The following is a 16,344-nucleotide window of genomic DNA, read 5'->3' on the forward strand; positions in this document are numbered from 1 at the left end:
TGCTTGCTCACAGGGGGTCGTTTTGACCGTTGGGGTTTTTCCGTAAATTGTATGGCCTTGCCTTACAATATAAAGCGCCTTGGGGCAACTGTTTGTTGTGATTTGGCGCTATATAAATAAAATTGATTGAATTGATTGAAATTGATTGATTGATTCTCTGCCACTCCAGACTTCCTCATACAATACCACAGCTCTTCTCTTGGCACCCTATCATAAGCTTTTTCTAAGAAATAATCATAACAGTTGTTGTCTTCTCACCAAGCTGCTTGCCTGTTGTCCTGTAGTCCATCCCAGCCTTGTGCAGGTCTACAGTTTTGTCCTTGATGTCCTTAGACAGCTCTTTGGTCTTGGCCATGGTGGACAGGTTGGAGTGTGATTGATTGTGTGGACAGGTGTCTTTTATACAGGTAACAAATTCAAACAGGTGCAATTAATACAGGTAAAGAGTGCAGAATAGGAGGGCTTCTTACAGAAAAAATAACATGTCTGTGAGAGACAGAGTTCTTGCTGGTTGGTTGGGGATCAAATACTTATTTCATGCAATAAAATGCAAATTAATTATTTAAAAATCATACAATGTGATTTTCTGGATTTTTTGTTTGTTTGTTTTTAGAGTCTGTCTCTCACAGTTGAAGTTGTCAGGAACTGTGAGGACGTGGCACGACAGGCAGGTGGACACAAATGCAGACTCAAGGCTCAGAGGAGGGATTTAGAAAAAGGTTTAATTCAAAAACAGGTTCTGGTCGATACACAGGGTCACAAGCAGGCAGGCGGAGGTACAGACAGTCGTGAGGCGGTGGCGTGGTCAGTAACGAGCAGAGTTCCAGCATGGGCAAACAGGTGTATCAGAGGAGGCAAAAACGGAGTCCAACAAACAAGCAGGGTTCAGGCACAGATAAGCAGGTTAACAGGCTCAGGCAAAAAGCAAGGTCAAAACAGGTGAAGGTCATACACGGCAAGAAAAACAGACTATGGCAGAAAACACGAGAGGCTTGGAACGAGGCAATATGCACAACGAACTAGCAGTGAGTGGTGGAAGACAAGGGGTTTAAAAGCAAGGGATAATCAGGGCGTGATGAGAAGCAGGTGCAGGAAAGAAGGCGTGGCTGAGTGAGACAGGAGTGGAGTGACAGGTGGGCGTGTCAGACAAAAGCAGCAAGGAGAGGACTGTGACAGAACAAATGTTAAATTCCTAAAATCCAAAAGTGAGAAACAGAATCAACAAATGAAAAGGCAGAAACAGAACAGAAAATTAAAGGCTGGATCAAAACTAGATGAGAACTCAACATGTGGCAGGAGTGTACAGAAAAACCTGAGGGACTAATGTGCTCAAAACAGAGTGACTGAATAACCAGAAAATAAGACAAAGACTGAACAGAACTCAATAAGTGGCTGACGTGTGATAATTCTTAAAACCTAATGTGATTACACAGTATGACTAAATAAAAAGCTGAGACTAAACTAGAACAGAACTTAATGTGGCTGAAGTGTAACAGATCATAAAACCAAGACCAAAGTGGAAGAAACAGAAAATAAACACTCAGAGCCGAACAGAAGGACCAAGACAGGGAAATGGACGGAGACTGGGGGGCAAAAGCAGATTCGGGGCAGGTCCAGGGCTAAAACCTGACAGAAGTGAACCTACGATAAAAATTACAGACCTCTCCATTATTTGTAGGTGGGAAAACCTGCAAAATTGACAGTAAATCAAATACTTATTTGCCTGATCACAGGGTTTCCAAAAATGTATAGCTTGGGGTATATACGACTGAATGTTATGGGATAACAATGGCAAAAATGGTAGCAAAGGTCACTTTCAGTTTGTACAGTGGTTAAAAGTTAAACTTGATCCAGTTTTGGTAAAAAGTGATGGAACGTTTTGGTTGAGTTTATAGGTTTAATAAATGGAATAGTTTTCACCATGTTAAGTGCTTGGTTCCCAAAGTAACGGTCAAACAAGGTCATATGACATACATTTCCCCCTAATGTGATAACGAAGCACAACAGAGGGTGCCTATTATTCCTTTTTAAAGTTATATGTTTGGAGCATTTTTAAATGTTGACCTCTGTATAATCCTTCATTAACTCCTACCTATCTGTAGCTACCAATCTTGGATGGCCACCATACATTTGTGTAGGCCATGTAAACTGAGGCTATATTGTATCATTTATTCCCCTTAAGTGGTACCAACACCATCTTGGCCGATGGGCAAGACTGGATGATGTTATTTACCACAGGAACGTCTCACTACCTGTAATCTCGACGCCATTTATATTATCAGTTGTTTCTTATCATTATTCTCATGTTCAGGCCATCATCAACAGCACCATCACCCCCAACATGACCTTCACAAAAACCTCTCATAAGTTTGGCCAGTGGGCCGACAGTCGGGCCAACACTGTTTACGGTCTGGGATTCTCCACAGAGCAGCAGCTGCAGCAGGTATTCAGGACTGACACATGTTACACACACTTGCACCACTTTTTCTATTTTCATGTGCAGTCTTTGTTTGTTGTTGTTATTGAGAGAAATGGGGAAAAAAGAAGCAAGACAAAAAAAGAGGCAGCAGTGGCCTCTAGTGGCTACCATAATCATGTGATTAGCAAAAAGGCTTCACAAGAAACTTGCTAGGCCTGTCTGACTTTATTATTATTATTAGTCTTGTTAAAGTCTTTTGACAAGAATCAGTTGGTCTGTCTGTTGGTTTGTTTGTTTATATGTTTGTCTGATTGTTTGTTCACTTTAAATTTTGAGTATTTTTCATCTGATTAGCTTTAAATTTGGTGAAAGCATGCAGAGTGGCAGTGTCTATATCTATAGGCCTAGGTTTTTGGTGCTGTTCCAATGATATTTACCATTGATAACTGGGTCAAGCTTCACATATTTTGGGAAAATAAATGAAAGACCACCTGGTGGCAAATACTGGAAGTACAGCTTTACTTAAAAAAAGAAGTAAAGTAAAACATTTTTTAAAATAATTTGTCATTTTCATTTCCTTGTTGTTACAACAGTCTTCTGTTCAGGTAAAATACTTGTGAAGTTCTCGTTTGGTCATGGGCAGTCAGGAAAAAGCGAAACTACTCAGTCTGCCAGACGTAACTACATTAAGAGAAAAAAGGAGTGACGCTCATCACTCTGCAGGGAGAAGCTTTTTGTCAGCAACTGTTCCGGTTGTCCCCAGGGACAGGTGCTCTCCTCTCCATGTGTTCTGCTGTACTTTGATGGAGCGCCCTGCTCAGTGAATTTGCTCCGTGAATTGCAGCTCATTTCAGTGTCTTTTTCCGGCTCTGTGTTGTGTAGATTTGTGGACTTTTCTGCCAAATGTATTTGAGTCATGATCAAAATGTAATCAGTGTGCAGACTGTCTGCAAAACCTTTACAATATAAAGGGAGAGGAAGGAGGCAAAATGTAAAAATGACAAATCACAGCTTTTGCGTATGGCAAGCCATGAATGCCACAAATACACCACGTTCAGTCACATATCATGAAAAATCTGCTGCAAAAAATGCCGTTTTGTTTATATGTTTGTCTGTCTGTTTATATATGAAGGATAAAGGATTTATATGAATGAGTTGAATCCACCTGGGGGTAACAACTTAACGGGTCACCAACACTGCTGCTGGAGATCACCTGCCCTGCATGTTTTCCATGTGTACGAGGTCTGTTAGAAAAGTATCGGACCTTTTTATTTTTTTCAAAAACCATATGGATTTAAATCACGTGTGATTGCATTAGCCAAGCTTGAACCTTGGTGCGCATGCGTGAGTTTTTTCACGCCTGTCGGTTGCGTCATTCGCCTGTGAGCTGGCTTTGTGTGAGCCGTGGTCCACCCCCTCATTGGATTTTTATTACGAATAAATGTCTGAATGATTTGGAGCTTTGCTGCATCAATTTTTTGCCAGAAACTGTGAGAGACCTCCAAGTGGACACCGTTCGGAAAATTAATATGGCTTTCAGGGACGATTTTATGGGGATTATACAGATTAAGGAGTGTTACTGCCGCTTTAAGGACGGCCCACAACTGCTGAGAGACATGCTCAAACAACCAGATCATTTCCAATGTGAAGGCTTTGTTGATCCGGGACCTCGTCTGACTTTCACAAAAAGGCAGAAGGCGTGGACATCAGCACTTTTTCGGCACATTCCACTGTTACAGGAGTTTTTTTTCATGGAAAGAAAAGCGGAGGGATGCGCCACAATGCCGTTCATTACGCGGGACAAAACCACCTCCGTGTTGGTCTCACAGGACGGCTTAAAGGTGGATTTCAGATGGATTCCGGTTGCTTTTCAGTCGTGTGATTATCCGATTGTGATTGTGCATGAGCTGGACATGCCCCAACATGTCCTGTGAGGCTTCATCACGGCGTTGCTTTGCGCCATGCGGTTCCACCGCGACGCGCGGAACTCCTCTGCACGTCTGTCTTAATGTGCTGAAAAAGTGCTGATGTCCACGTCTTTTCACAATTCCTGTGCTAGTCAGATGACATACCGGATCAAGACAGCGTCCAGTTTAGAAATGTACGGCACATTCCACTGTTACAGGAGTTTTTGTCATGGAAAGAGGAGCGGAGGAATCCTGTCCTGTGAGGCTTCATCACGGCGTTGCTTTGCGCCATGCAGCTCATGCACAATCACAATCGGATAATCACATGACTGAAAAGCAACCGGAATCCGTCTGAAAGCCATCCCAAAGCCGTCCTGTGAGACCAACAACGAGGTGGTTTTGTCCCGCGTAATGAACGGCTCCGTGGCGCGTCCCTCCGCTTTTCTTTCCATGAAAAAAACTCCTGTAACAGTGGAATGTGCCGAAAAAGTGCTGATGTCCACGCCTTCTGCCTTTTTGTGAAGGTCAGACAAGGTCCCGGATCAACAAAGCCTTCACGTTGGAAATGATCTGCTTGTTTCAGCGGGGTCTGAGCATGTCGATCGGCGCTGGGAGCGCGCCGCGCTCTCAGCAGTTGTGGGCCGTCCTTAAAGCGGCAGTAACACTCCTTAATCTGTATAATCCCCATAAAATCGTCCCTGAAAGCCATATTAATTTTCCGAACGGTGTCCACCTGGAGGTCTCTCACAGTTTCTGGAAAAAAATTGATGCAGCAAAGCTCCAAATCGTTCAGACATTTATTCGCAATAAAAAACCGACGAGAGGGTGGACCAGTGCTCACACAAAGCCTGCTCACAGGCGAATGACGCAACCGACAGGCGTGAAAAAACTCACACATGCGCACGAAGGTTCAAGCTTGTCTGATGCAATCACACATGATTCAAATCCATATGGTTTTTGAAAAAAATAAAAAGGTCCGATATTTTTCTAACAGACCTCGTACCTGCTGCAACCACAGCTGTTTCATCAAATCTTGTGTTTCTGAGCTCCTGATTGTCCGAGCAAACATCCCTTAGTTCATTAGCAGTGGCTGGAGCAGTCAGAGTTGGAAAACATGCAGGTCATCTCCAGGAACAGGGTTGGTAACTCCTGTAATAGAGCAAAAAGACCTTTCTGGTCAGTGTATCACTGACTTTACATTTTGCATGTTAAAAGATGCCAGCATATGCCAAAACAGGAGCTTCACTGGTCCTCGACTGTACCTGACTGAACTTCAGAGCTGATGTTGCAGTAGTTTTTGCAGACTCACTGACTCTATTAATCTTGTGCAGCACTGCTTATTTTAGGGAATGTCTGTCTTTAAAAAAAAAACAACCTGAAAAGCCAAGACTGTGATTGACCTCTACTGTCTCATCTCACCTCCTACAGTTTGCAGATCAGTTTAAGGAGGTGAAGGAGGCGGCACGTTTGGCCAGGGAGAAATCCCAGGAGAGGTTCGAACTGTCCAACCCTGGGCTCAGCATCGCTGCCCCACAGGTGACACACAGCTAAAACGCCACACAAGTGTTTGCAGTTATTTTATCTGCTTAAAGCTCTTCATTGATTAAATGGGTATGCAGCATGTTTTCTGAAGGCAGCATCTCTGCAAAAAAAAAATCTAAACTCATAACGTCCCTCACACTGAATACTTCTATTGGGAAATAGTTTGTCTGCCAAAGGTGAAATTCTAGAATGCAAGTGGCATGTCTGACATTATTCTGAAAGCACACATTGCTGCAAGTTTTTTTTCCAAATGACATATTGTTTGGATGGTGGTGACCTTCAAGTCTTGGAAAATAAAAATCAAATGAGAGAATTAAGTCCTTCACAGGCCAACGGTCTGACACAGTGTGGCGGGACTGGATCTCTGGCCCAAAAACAAATTCTGTCATCTGACAGTTTTTTATTAAGGCAGATTTTCCCCTTACCATAAAACAGTATAATGCCGTTCTTACGCGTCAGAGTGTCCCCGGGGCCTTTGCATGAATTTCTGCATGAAGAGGGTGAGTGCCGATGCATGAGCAGAGCCAGTATTATGCTCATCACAACGCTCATTTCACTAAAATGTCCTATGTCATCAAAAATAAAAAATAAATTGCAAATAGCTCACCCATTTGTGTCCATTTTTGTCCTGTACAAATCCTTTTCTCATTCATTAAATGTGTTCCTCGTCATCTGATGTCTGGCGAGTCCATCAGAAAGTTGTGATGGTGCTCAAAGCTTTGAGTGGACATCAGACAGAACTTTCCAGATGGTTGCACATTTGTTTTGTCCTGTACTTGGTTGTAGCTTGCCAGTGAACGTCCAGTCAACATTAATCTGCTTTCTCGTGACGGTAGCAGAAAAACCGTCACAGCAGAATTCCGTCTGCAACGGCAGACTGCAGGAGGTGATGTGAGGCGCGGCCATTTTTAAATTTTCTGTTTGCGTCCAGAAGGACTGCACACCAGCAGTCAGTGTTTGTCCACTCATTCCATCAATCCACCAAAAACTGACGCATTAGACGATTTTTGAACAAATCAGTTAAATCTGTTGTAATCAGTTTACTCAATCTGTCACAGTGTGTGCCTGTTGCTGCAACTCTGACCGCAAACATTCAAATTGACATCATTCTCATATGACTACTACCAGCACACACTTGAAACTGTCACAGGTTAGACACAGAAGAGACAAGAAAAACATATTGAAAACATATTATTTTTTGCTTTTTACGATGTGCTGGGGTCACAAAACTAACTTTGAGTGGGTGTTTAGTCAAATTTAACAAAAATGAATTTTATTTGGGGTGGGTATTTAACCAACTTTGCCTTGGGTGCTGTATGGCAACTACCCAGGCAGACACCCAGCCCATGCCCTTATCATATGCATAATGGAAATTAGGAGCAGGTGTGTTTGAAGTTGCATGTTGCTTGAAATAAGTTAGTCAGTTTCTTTCATTTGGAAAACCTCAGCCTTTTGGCTACTTGTGTAACTATGCCCACGTCAGTCAACTGCATTTACATTATGTGGCTGTTTTGTTTGTTTTTTTGCAGAATGTGACATCACACGTTTTGAGTTATTCATAATTTTAAAAAATACATGTACATAACATTAAAGTCTATAATAAGAAACATGAATAAGGGTGGTCTCCCATTGCCAGTATTTGGCCTCAATCCATCACATTTTCAAAATTGAGGAAATCAGGCCATTAAAAAAAAAAAAAGTCACAATGTGTATTATTTACTATTGTATATCTATAAGCAGATATAGGTAATATCTATTATTACAGTGTCCAACTGACATAATTCACCTGAGTACTCAGTTTATATATATGTATATATATGAGAGGAAAAATAATGAATCTGTCTGTATCAAAATTGCGGTAAGGAAGTTTGAGAATGGCTGACCTAGAGAAGGTCCTGACATGGCCTTTAATAAGAATGGAGAAAATATTCAGGTCACATCCTGGTCAGATTAGGTTTCCAACCACCTATTCATGGAGTCAAAAAAAAAAAAAAAATCTGAATTCCAGCAAGCCTGCTGCTTTTGTTCCTATTTTAAACTGATCATTTCTCATGATGAATTGGACGGATCCCCATCTGGCTCCTCCATTGGTTAGCACCACTGAAAGATTTCATGCATGACAAATAAGGGCGGGGGACAGAAAGAGATGTCTGAAGGTGTTTGGCAGGACAAGAATGGAGAGAGAAGAGAGCCGAGTCATGTATTATTGAAGAGAATCCAGCTTCAGATGAGAGGACAATGACCAGCTTTTATCCTGTCAGTATTCCTTAGTGGATGTGGTAACTGTGTGTGTGGAACCTTTTCTACCTGACACAGAATAGAATATTTGCATTACATCAACAGCATGAGTGGCTCACACACCCCTTAGTGATATTTGGAAGACCACCAAGCTGCTGGTTCCTTTTATTTATTTATTTATTTATTTAGTTTTGTCTTTTGAAAATTATTTTTACATAACTTTAGCACTGGTGCCTCACAGCAAGAAGGTTGTGGGATCTCTTCCCACCCCTTTCTGTGTGGAGTTTTCATGCTCTCCCTGTGTCTGTGTGGATTCCCACCCACATCCAAAGATATACATGTTAGGTGAACTGGTGAGTCAAAACTGACCGTAGGTGTGCGTGTGTGTATGAATGTGTTTATCTATTTGTTGGCTCTGTAACAGACTGTCCAGGGTGGACCCCACCTCACGCCCTATAACTACTGGAATCGGCTCCAGATTTTTGCATAACAAAAATGTCAGTTTGGTTGTTATATCAACATGGATTGAAAAACAACACTAAGATTGTGTGTCACAAATAAACTGTGTCTGGGAGCTATCAAAGAGACATTCAGCAGTTCTGAGAGTTTGCAGAATCACACTGTTGAAGTTGGCCTCTGCGCAGATGCACTCCGACAAAGGGTAATGGTTTTGTTTTGTTATTCCTAAGCTTTGGAAAAGCCTAGATGTGTGTCCTGAGAATTGTAGTAAATGAACAGATCGCTAGTTGAGTTCCCTCCGGATTACCACAGTAACTCCAAAACAGTAAATGCTGTCTTCTTCTAAGCTTCCGAATTAAACAAACATGTAATGATGAACACTTTTAACATTGATGTAATGGATCAAGGAACTCCAATCTTGCTCATGGGCCACATTTATAAACTGTTCGTACACACACAAATTTGTGCTTAACCGTGCGACTGTGCATTTCTATGCAAAATATAGAATTACCAACTTGAACTTAGACTTAAAGTGTAGGTGGCCCCAAAAATGTGCACAAATAATCACTAAAAATGAGAAATATTGATTTTTAAAAAATCTTGAACAATAAAAGTCGATGAGTGCGCAGGTGAAGGATAAACAGCTGTCTGAAGCCTGCGCTCTATTTCAGCCCTCAGCCACAGCCATATTGTTGCTACGTCATCACGAGAATGGGAACTGCTGATTCAAGCCCAAATCAGTTGCAAACACAGCGGAGGTCAAGCTGATTTTCTGACAATTTTTTTCTAGTGTGGAGCTTTTTTTTTTAAGTCCACTCTGAAAGTGTTTCTAAAGAAGCTGTGGGGACACAACCTTATGGTTTTGAGCCTTATTTAGACCACAGTGAGGGAGATGGAACCTTGGAGGAAAACCTTCAGTCTGACAACAGTGATGATATTGGCAGAATTCAGAACCCAGAATGGTGATTATATTAGAAATAAATTCATATTGCAGGAGATTTCGGCATGCTGGTGGAAGTGATAAACTGTTTTTTGTTTGTTTTTTGCCAGCTCTTTGGTCATAGTCAGCTGATTAAAAAAATAGTTTTGCTATCTGTGACATCAGAAAAAAAGTGATGAGGAAGTGTGGATTTTTTTATTTATTTATTTATTAGAAACAGGTACATACATTTCAAATCTGAAAAATTACATGAGGGGCTGAAAATATTAGCTATTTTTAAAATAAAGTGTGTTTCTTCTTGAATACAGTTAGTGTACTGTACATTCATAGCATAATATATTATTATTAAATATTAAACCCATTCACACAAGGAGTAAATAATATAGTCTTACCTGTCCGTTTCAGTGAGATCATCTTCAGTCTGATGAAAACGTATCCACCTTTACAAAACAACGTCTGTAAATAATTTAATTCCTTATGTCCTGGCTGAAGAAAAGTCCATTTGGCACAGGGTAGTTTGGTGCCAGGTTACAGTGGCCGGCTGTAATCCGTTATTTGTCGAGTCTTTGCTCTTAACAGAGCCTCCTCTTGTTCCACAGTAGGCCGCTTTGTTAAAGTTGAAAGTCTCGCAGGCACGCTGGTCAATATAAGTGTTCCACCTGCCAATCAGAAGGATTCTACCGGTGAGAATGAACCATTCTGACAACGAAAACACTATGAAGCACCGACCTGAACCACTCGGTGGAAACGGGGCTGTCAGTAGCCTGTAAAAATCCATAAATTAATCCATAGATTAATGGAACTATTAAGATAATGGTTCTGGTGCTGATGTCACTTCCTCCTTCTTCAATGTAGGGACTTGCCCGGAAGTTCCTGGGTTTTTAGTGGCGCGCAGCAGTCACCTACACTTTCAGAATAAGGTTGAATATCAAAAACCAGTTCCTGTTAAGAATCGCTAAGGAATGTTTATATATATATATATATATATATATATATATATATATATATATATATATATATATATATATATATATATTTTTTTTTTTATTAGGAGGTAAGGCACAGGAACTGATGTCAAAATTATAATGATCAGATCACATCTGCAATGCAGCTGTCAGTAAGCACAATCAGTATAGTAGAAATACTGTGCATCACATTGAATGAAAAATAATGCATATGATAATCTGCCTCCTAAGGTTTTCTGTTTGAACAGGAACCGGAACATGAAAAGGCAAAACAAGTGAAGTAAAAATAAATAAATAAATAAAAAAATAAAATAAAAATAATAATAATCAAGAAATTATGAGAATACTAAAAATATTTTTAACAGGGAGGGAGAGGAGGAGAGGGGGTCCATCAATCATGAGAGAGAGTTGAGAGAGTGAAAGAATGTTAAAAAGGGAAGCCATTTGTTACAAAATGTGTCAGTTACCTTTCACTGAATATCTCCAGCTTTAAAAAAGACATGGTGTCATTGAGCCACTGAGCACTAGAGGGCGCTTTAGTTGACTTCCAGTGAAGAAGAAGATGCCGTCTTGCCAATAGAGAAGTGAAAGCTAAAATATCTAATTGGTTAGAGGTAAACCTGGTATGGTTTTCTGGGAGCCCGAATATGGCGACATGGGGTGATATTTTTATGGTCTTTGAAAATATTTTTGACATGGTATCAAAGTAGTTCTGCCAGAAGCGAGACAGCAAGGAACAGGAGTAAAACATATGAGTTAAATTGCAAAATGGAGCTTGACCTTTGTCGCAACTGTCAGTGACAGTGGAATAGATTTGTGAGAGTCGAGCTTTGGAATAATGGACTCTCAACAGTACTTTAAACTGTATGATGGTGAGACGAGCACAAGCTGAGCTTGTATAAATTTTTTTAAGAGCAATGTCCCACCAGTTATCTTCCAAATTCAAGCCCAGTTTTTGTTCCCAGGCAGCCTTGACTTTGGTGACTGGTGTGCAATCAAAGGACAAAATCTGATTATAAACTTTAGATATGAGTGACTTCTGAAGTGGGTCATGGCTTAGAAGATCTTCCCAGTGTAGACTTGGTGGTATTGAGGGAAAATCTGGAAACAAGTCCTTAGCACATTGTCTAATTTGAAAATAACGAAAAAGATGAGATGGTGGAAGATTAAATTCTGACAGATCTGAGAAACTGCGAAAAATACCATCCTTGTAAAGATCTTTAAAACGTTCCAATCCTTTGTTATGCCAAGCAAAAAAGGTTGAATCTGTAATCGCAGGTTGAAATAAATGATTCCTTAATAGAGGAGTTAAAGTAGAGGTAGACTTGAATTTGAAATGCCTCCTAAATTGATACCAAATTTTGAGTGTGGAATGAACCACTTGGTTATTTGTAAAGCCAAAGAGATTGGATGGAATAGAAGAGGTAAGCAAAGCAATAAGGGAGGATGACTCATAAGACTGTGCCTATAAATTGCACCATGGCAAATCTATTGATCTGAACCAAAATGAGGTCTTGTGAATATGTGCAGCCCAATAATATAATTGGAAATTTGGAAGAGACAATCCGCCATTGAATTTACATCTCTGAAGTGTGGATTTGCGGATCCTGGGTACCTTTCCACCCCATAAGAAGTGAGAAATAGTTTGATCAATTGTATTAAAGAACTGTTTAGGCAAAAAAAGTGGGAGACAGTGGAATAAAAATAAACACTTGGGCAAGATGTTAATTTTGACTGCGTTAATTCTTCCAATTAAAGAAAGAGGTAAGCTCCCACATCTTTGGAAATCAGATTTAACTTTAGACATTAAAGGCAAGAAGTTGGCAGAAAAAAGGGAATTTAATGTTCTGGTTACATTGATCCCTAGATACCTAAAGCCAGACATGCTCAATTTAAAGGGAATATCGGATTGTTTGAGTTGTAATGCTGAAGCGTTAATAGGATAGCATTCAGTATTAGAGATATTCACCTTGTAGCCCGAAAATGATCCAAATCTCTGAAAAACAGATAAAATTTTTGGAATGGATAGAACGGGATCAGAGACATATAACAATAAATCATCGGCATAGAGTGATAGCTTAAACTCTGTGCCCAGTCGAGTAATCCCAGTAAAAATGGAGGACAAGCGCAAAAAGATTGACAAAGGCTCTATGGCTATTGCGAACAATAGGGGAGATAAAGGACACCCTTTTCTGGTGCCACGGGCAAGAGAGAAAAAATTTGATTGGATATTATTGGTGGAAATATTAGCTTGTGGAGATGTGTAAAGGAGACGGATCCACGAAATGAACCCATCACCCAGCTCAAATTTCTTTAGAACAGCGAACAAGTAGTCCCATTCAACCCTGTCGAACGCTTTTTCAGCGTTGACTGAGATTACTACTTTGGATATTACTGCAGTAGTTCTGGAATAGATAATATATAAAAGTGTACGAACATTAAAGAAGAGCTGCCGCCCCTTAACAAATCCAGTTTGCTCAGGTGAAACAATAGATGGTACAATATTTTCCAGGCGATTGGCCAAGACTTTAGCCAGGATCTTAGCATCCACATTTATCAATGACAGAGGTCTGTAGGAGCTACAGAGATCCGGATCCTTATCTTTTTTTAAGAGGAGACTTATGGATGCTTGTCTTAAAGTGGGTGGAAGAGTTCCCAATTGAAGTGATTCCATATACACAGCATGCAATAATGGGGACAATTTATCCTGAAATTTTTTAAAAAACTCAACTGAAAATCCATCTGGGGCAGGAGCCTTGTTGTTTTGCATGCATCTCATAGCGAAATTTATTTCTTCTATCGTCAATGGTGAGTCAAGTTCTTTAAGAGAAACTGGGTTTATCACTGGGAAATTAAGACTATCTAGGAATAGGTTCATTTCTGTAGTGTTAGGTGGAGATTCAGACTTATATAAAGAGGAGTAAAATGAGTGAAAAACAGAATTAATGGTGGTGGGATCACTGTGCAGTGTGCCCGCTGAATCCTTTATCTGGGGAATCATACGTGAGGCTGTCTGGCGTCGTAGTTGGTGAGCTAAAAGCCGGCTTGCCCTATCACCATGTTCATAATATATGGAGCGCGAGTGTAGGAGAAGCCTCTCTGCATCATTAGTGGTGATAAGGTCAAATTCAGTCTGTAGCTCAACACGTTGTTTAAGTAAATTTGGGGAGGAACAAGTGACGAGTTGTTGGTCTATTTTAGTGATATTGATAGAAAGTTCTTGTAGTTTGGCTTTTCGAGATTTGTTAGAATGGGCAGAGTAGGAGATTATTTGTCCCCGTAGGTATGCTTTTAATGATTCCCACAGGAGTGAACATGTGATTGGTTCTGTCATTTTGATTAATAGCAATAAAATCATCAATTTTAGCTGCAATAAATTTATTGAATTCATCATCTGAAAGAAGTAATGAATTGAACCTCCAAGGTGTTGAGTAGCAAGGTTGTGAGGAAAACTGAATATCTAAAGAAAGAGGGGCATGATCAGAAATAACGACAGGGTGGTAATTAACATTAAGTACATTGGGAATTAATTTGGCATCAATAAAATAGTAATCAATCTGAGAAAAAGATTGATGCATCTGTGAAAAGAAAGAGAATTCCTTGGTCTGGGGGTTGCAAAATCTCCAAGGATCAATGTAACCATTTTTAGACACGAAATCAGAAAGAGATCTTGACATTAATGATAGGGTTAGGGTTCGTGGGTTAGAATGATCTAGATTGGGGTCAATTACACAATTCATGTCCCCAACCAAATATAAGGAGATTATTATTCAAAGAGGGAAGACGTTCAAAAAGCCTATTCATAAAATGTGGATCATCAAAATTGGGGGCATATATATTAACTAATAGGATGGGGACATGGAATAGTGTGCCTACAATAATCAAGTATCTACCATCTTTGTCTGATATAACCTTAGAAGCTGAGAACTGAATTGACTTACCAATTAAAATAGCGACCCGTCTGGCTTTAGAATTGAAATTCGAGTGAAACACCTCAGAAACCCAGGGACATTTAAGTCTGACCTGGTCTTTGATATGCATGTGGGTTTCTTGTAGAAACACTAGATCAGCTTTAAGACGTTTCATATGAGTAAATATCCTAGATCTCTTAATTGGACTCCCCATGCCTTTAATATTCCAGCTCAAAAATCTCACAGAAGACCCAGTACCATAGGTATTAGCTTTGGTAGACATTATTTACCTGGACATAGACATAGACTGAATGTGGACCCACCCAAAGGAAAGGAGTATAAAAAAAAACAAAAAAAAAAACACACACACTCAAAGATAGAACAACCCACCCCCACAGCACCTACAATGACCCCATCCCCAAACGATGGAGTACCCAGTGCTAACTCCACAAGGAGTTGAATCTCTAAGACAAATACTTAGTTTTTTGACTAATGGTTAAGTCAGATTTCGGTTTGAGCTCCTACAAACCTAGCAACAATTTACCACAAGGCACAACTAATGCAAGTCCAAATTGAACTGAAATTAACCTGAAAATGGAAAAGTGAGAAGAAAGAGGAAAAGAAAAAAAAAAAAATAATGATAATAATAATAAATAAATAAATAATGAAAGAAAAATGAATAAAATTTTTAAAAAAGGGGGGGAGAGAGGGGAAAAAAAAAAGAAAAAGAGCAAAGCGTAACCTGCAAAGGCATGAAAACGACCATGTATGAATCGGCAAAATATTATCAGTCACCACTTCAGTGTTGTGCATATTTTCTCAGTTTTCTTTCATGCCTAGTGACCTGATGAATGCGGTGGCCTCTTCTGGTGATTTAAACTCTCTCACTGCACCATTGTATGTCGCCTATCTTGATCCGTTGCTGGGCCCTGGCTCTGCACAGTATGTCCACACAGTCCATATGATAATGCAGATGAGCAAAGATGGGGCGGGGGCGCCCTCCGGATCCCGGCTTCGGCTGGAAAGTGCGGTGAGCGCGGTCAATGAGGGGCTCTTTCTGAAGCTGGAATGCCTCCTTTAGCAGAGAGGAGACGGCCGTATCGATAGAAGAGGTGAAAAAATCCTCAGGGATTCCCACTAAACGTATATTGTTGCGCTGAGATCTTGCCTCCAAGTCCTCGCATTTAGTGTCCAGTCTTGTCAGTTCCGTTGACAGGTAATCCACCTTAGCTTGTAGCATAGAGATGTCGTCAGTGCAGGAGGAGAGTGACGTTTCCATTTCACAGTGCCCTTCAGAGCGCGGACATCAGACTGGATGCTTGTAATGGTAGCAGATAGCTCGGACTTCACAGCCTGGAGCTCATCCTTGATGCTTGATAAATTTTGAGTCAGGGCCGCTTGTAGCTCAGATTTAAAAATAACCGACATCTCGGTGCTGAGTGACGAGAGCAATTCGGCCTTGAAGTCATGGGGAAGAGAGCCGCCGCTTGCGGCTTCGAACGAGCAGGAGGGGGAGCACGAGCCACCAGCCGAGCATGGAGCGGGAGGAGAAGGCCGCGACGGCTGTATATTTAGCTTAGCTTGTTTTAGAGGGATCTTTACCGGGAAGTGGTCGGCGGTAAATTGAAGATATGGTGGCGAAGCAAACACACCAAAAAAACAAAAGAAAAGGAAAAAAGATTAAAAAGATGAAGGAAAGTGTGCCTAAGATTGGTTTTGTAGAAGTAGTTGCAGAAGCTCAGAAAAACGCGTCCTACTCCATGAGTCGCTGCACCGGAAGTCCGATAAGGAATGGTTTTGATCCACCAACATCAATAGCCTTTTATCTTAACAATTACTTTGTCAGTCCTTCAGTTCACATTATGTTGGAGCGGCTGTTGTTTTTGAAGGTGTTTATTGGGAAAATGATCATTTCTGTATGTTGATTGCAGACTCACTGTTTCTGCAGTGGGTCTGTGTGAGG

The 16,344-nt window shown here is 40.6% G+C and overlaps 1 protein-coding gene across 4 annotated transcripts in view; it reads left to right on the plus strand.

The window, feature by feature from the left end:
• The window catches only part of LOC117518860 (homer protein homolog 3-like), a 158,825-nt gene that overhangs the window by 46,306 nt on the left and 96,175 nt on the right, over positions 1 to 16,344 (plus strand). For 3 of the 4 annotated variants that reach the window (XM_034180099.1, XM_034180097.1, XM_034180100.1), the window contains 2 exons: positions 2,306 to 2,443; positions 5,755 to 5,862. In XM_034180099.1, coding sequence (XP_034035990.1) covers positions 2,306 to 2,443; positions 5,755 to 5,862 — 246 coding nt within the window. The remainder of the gene's footprint in view (positions 1 to 2,305; positions 2,444 to 5,754; positions 5,863 to 16,344) is intronic. The other variant, XM_034180098.1, reaches the window with a different exon arrangement.

This window comes from Thalassophryne amazonica, chromosome 10 (assembly GCF_902500255.1).
Source record: "Thalassophryne amazonica chromosome 10, fThaAma1.1, whole genome shotgun sequence".
NCBI lineage: Eukaryota > Metazoa > Chordata > Actinopteri > Batrachoidiformes > Batrachoididae > Thalassophryne > Thalassophryne amazonica.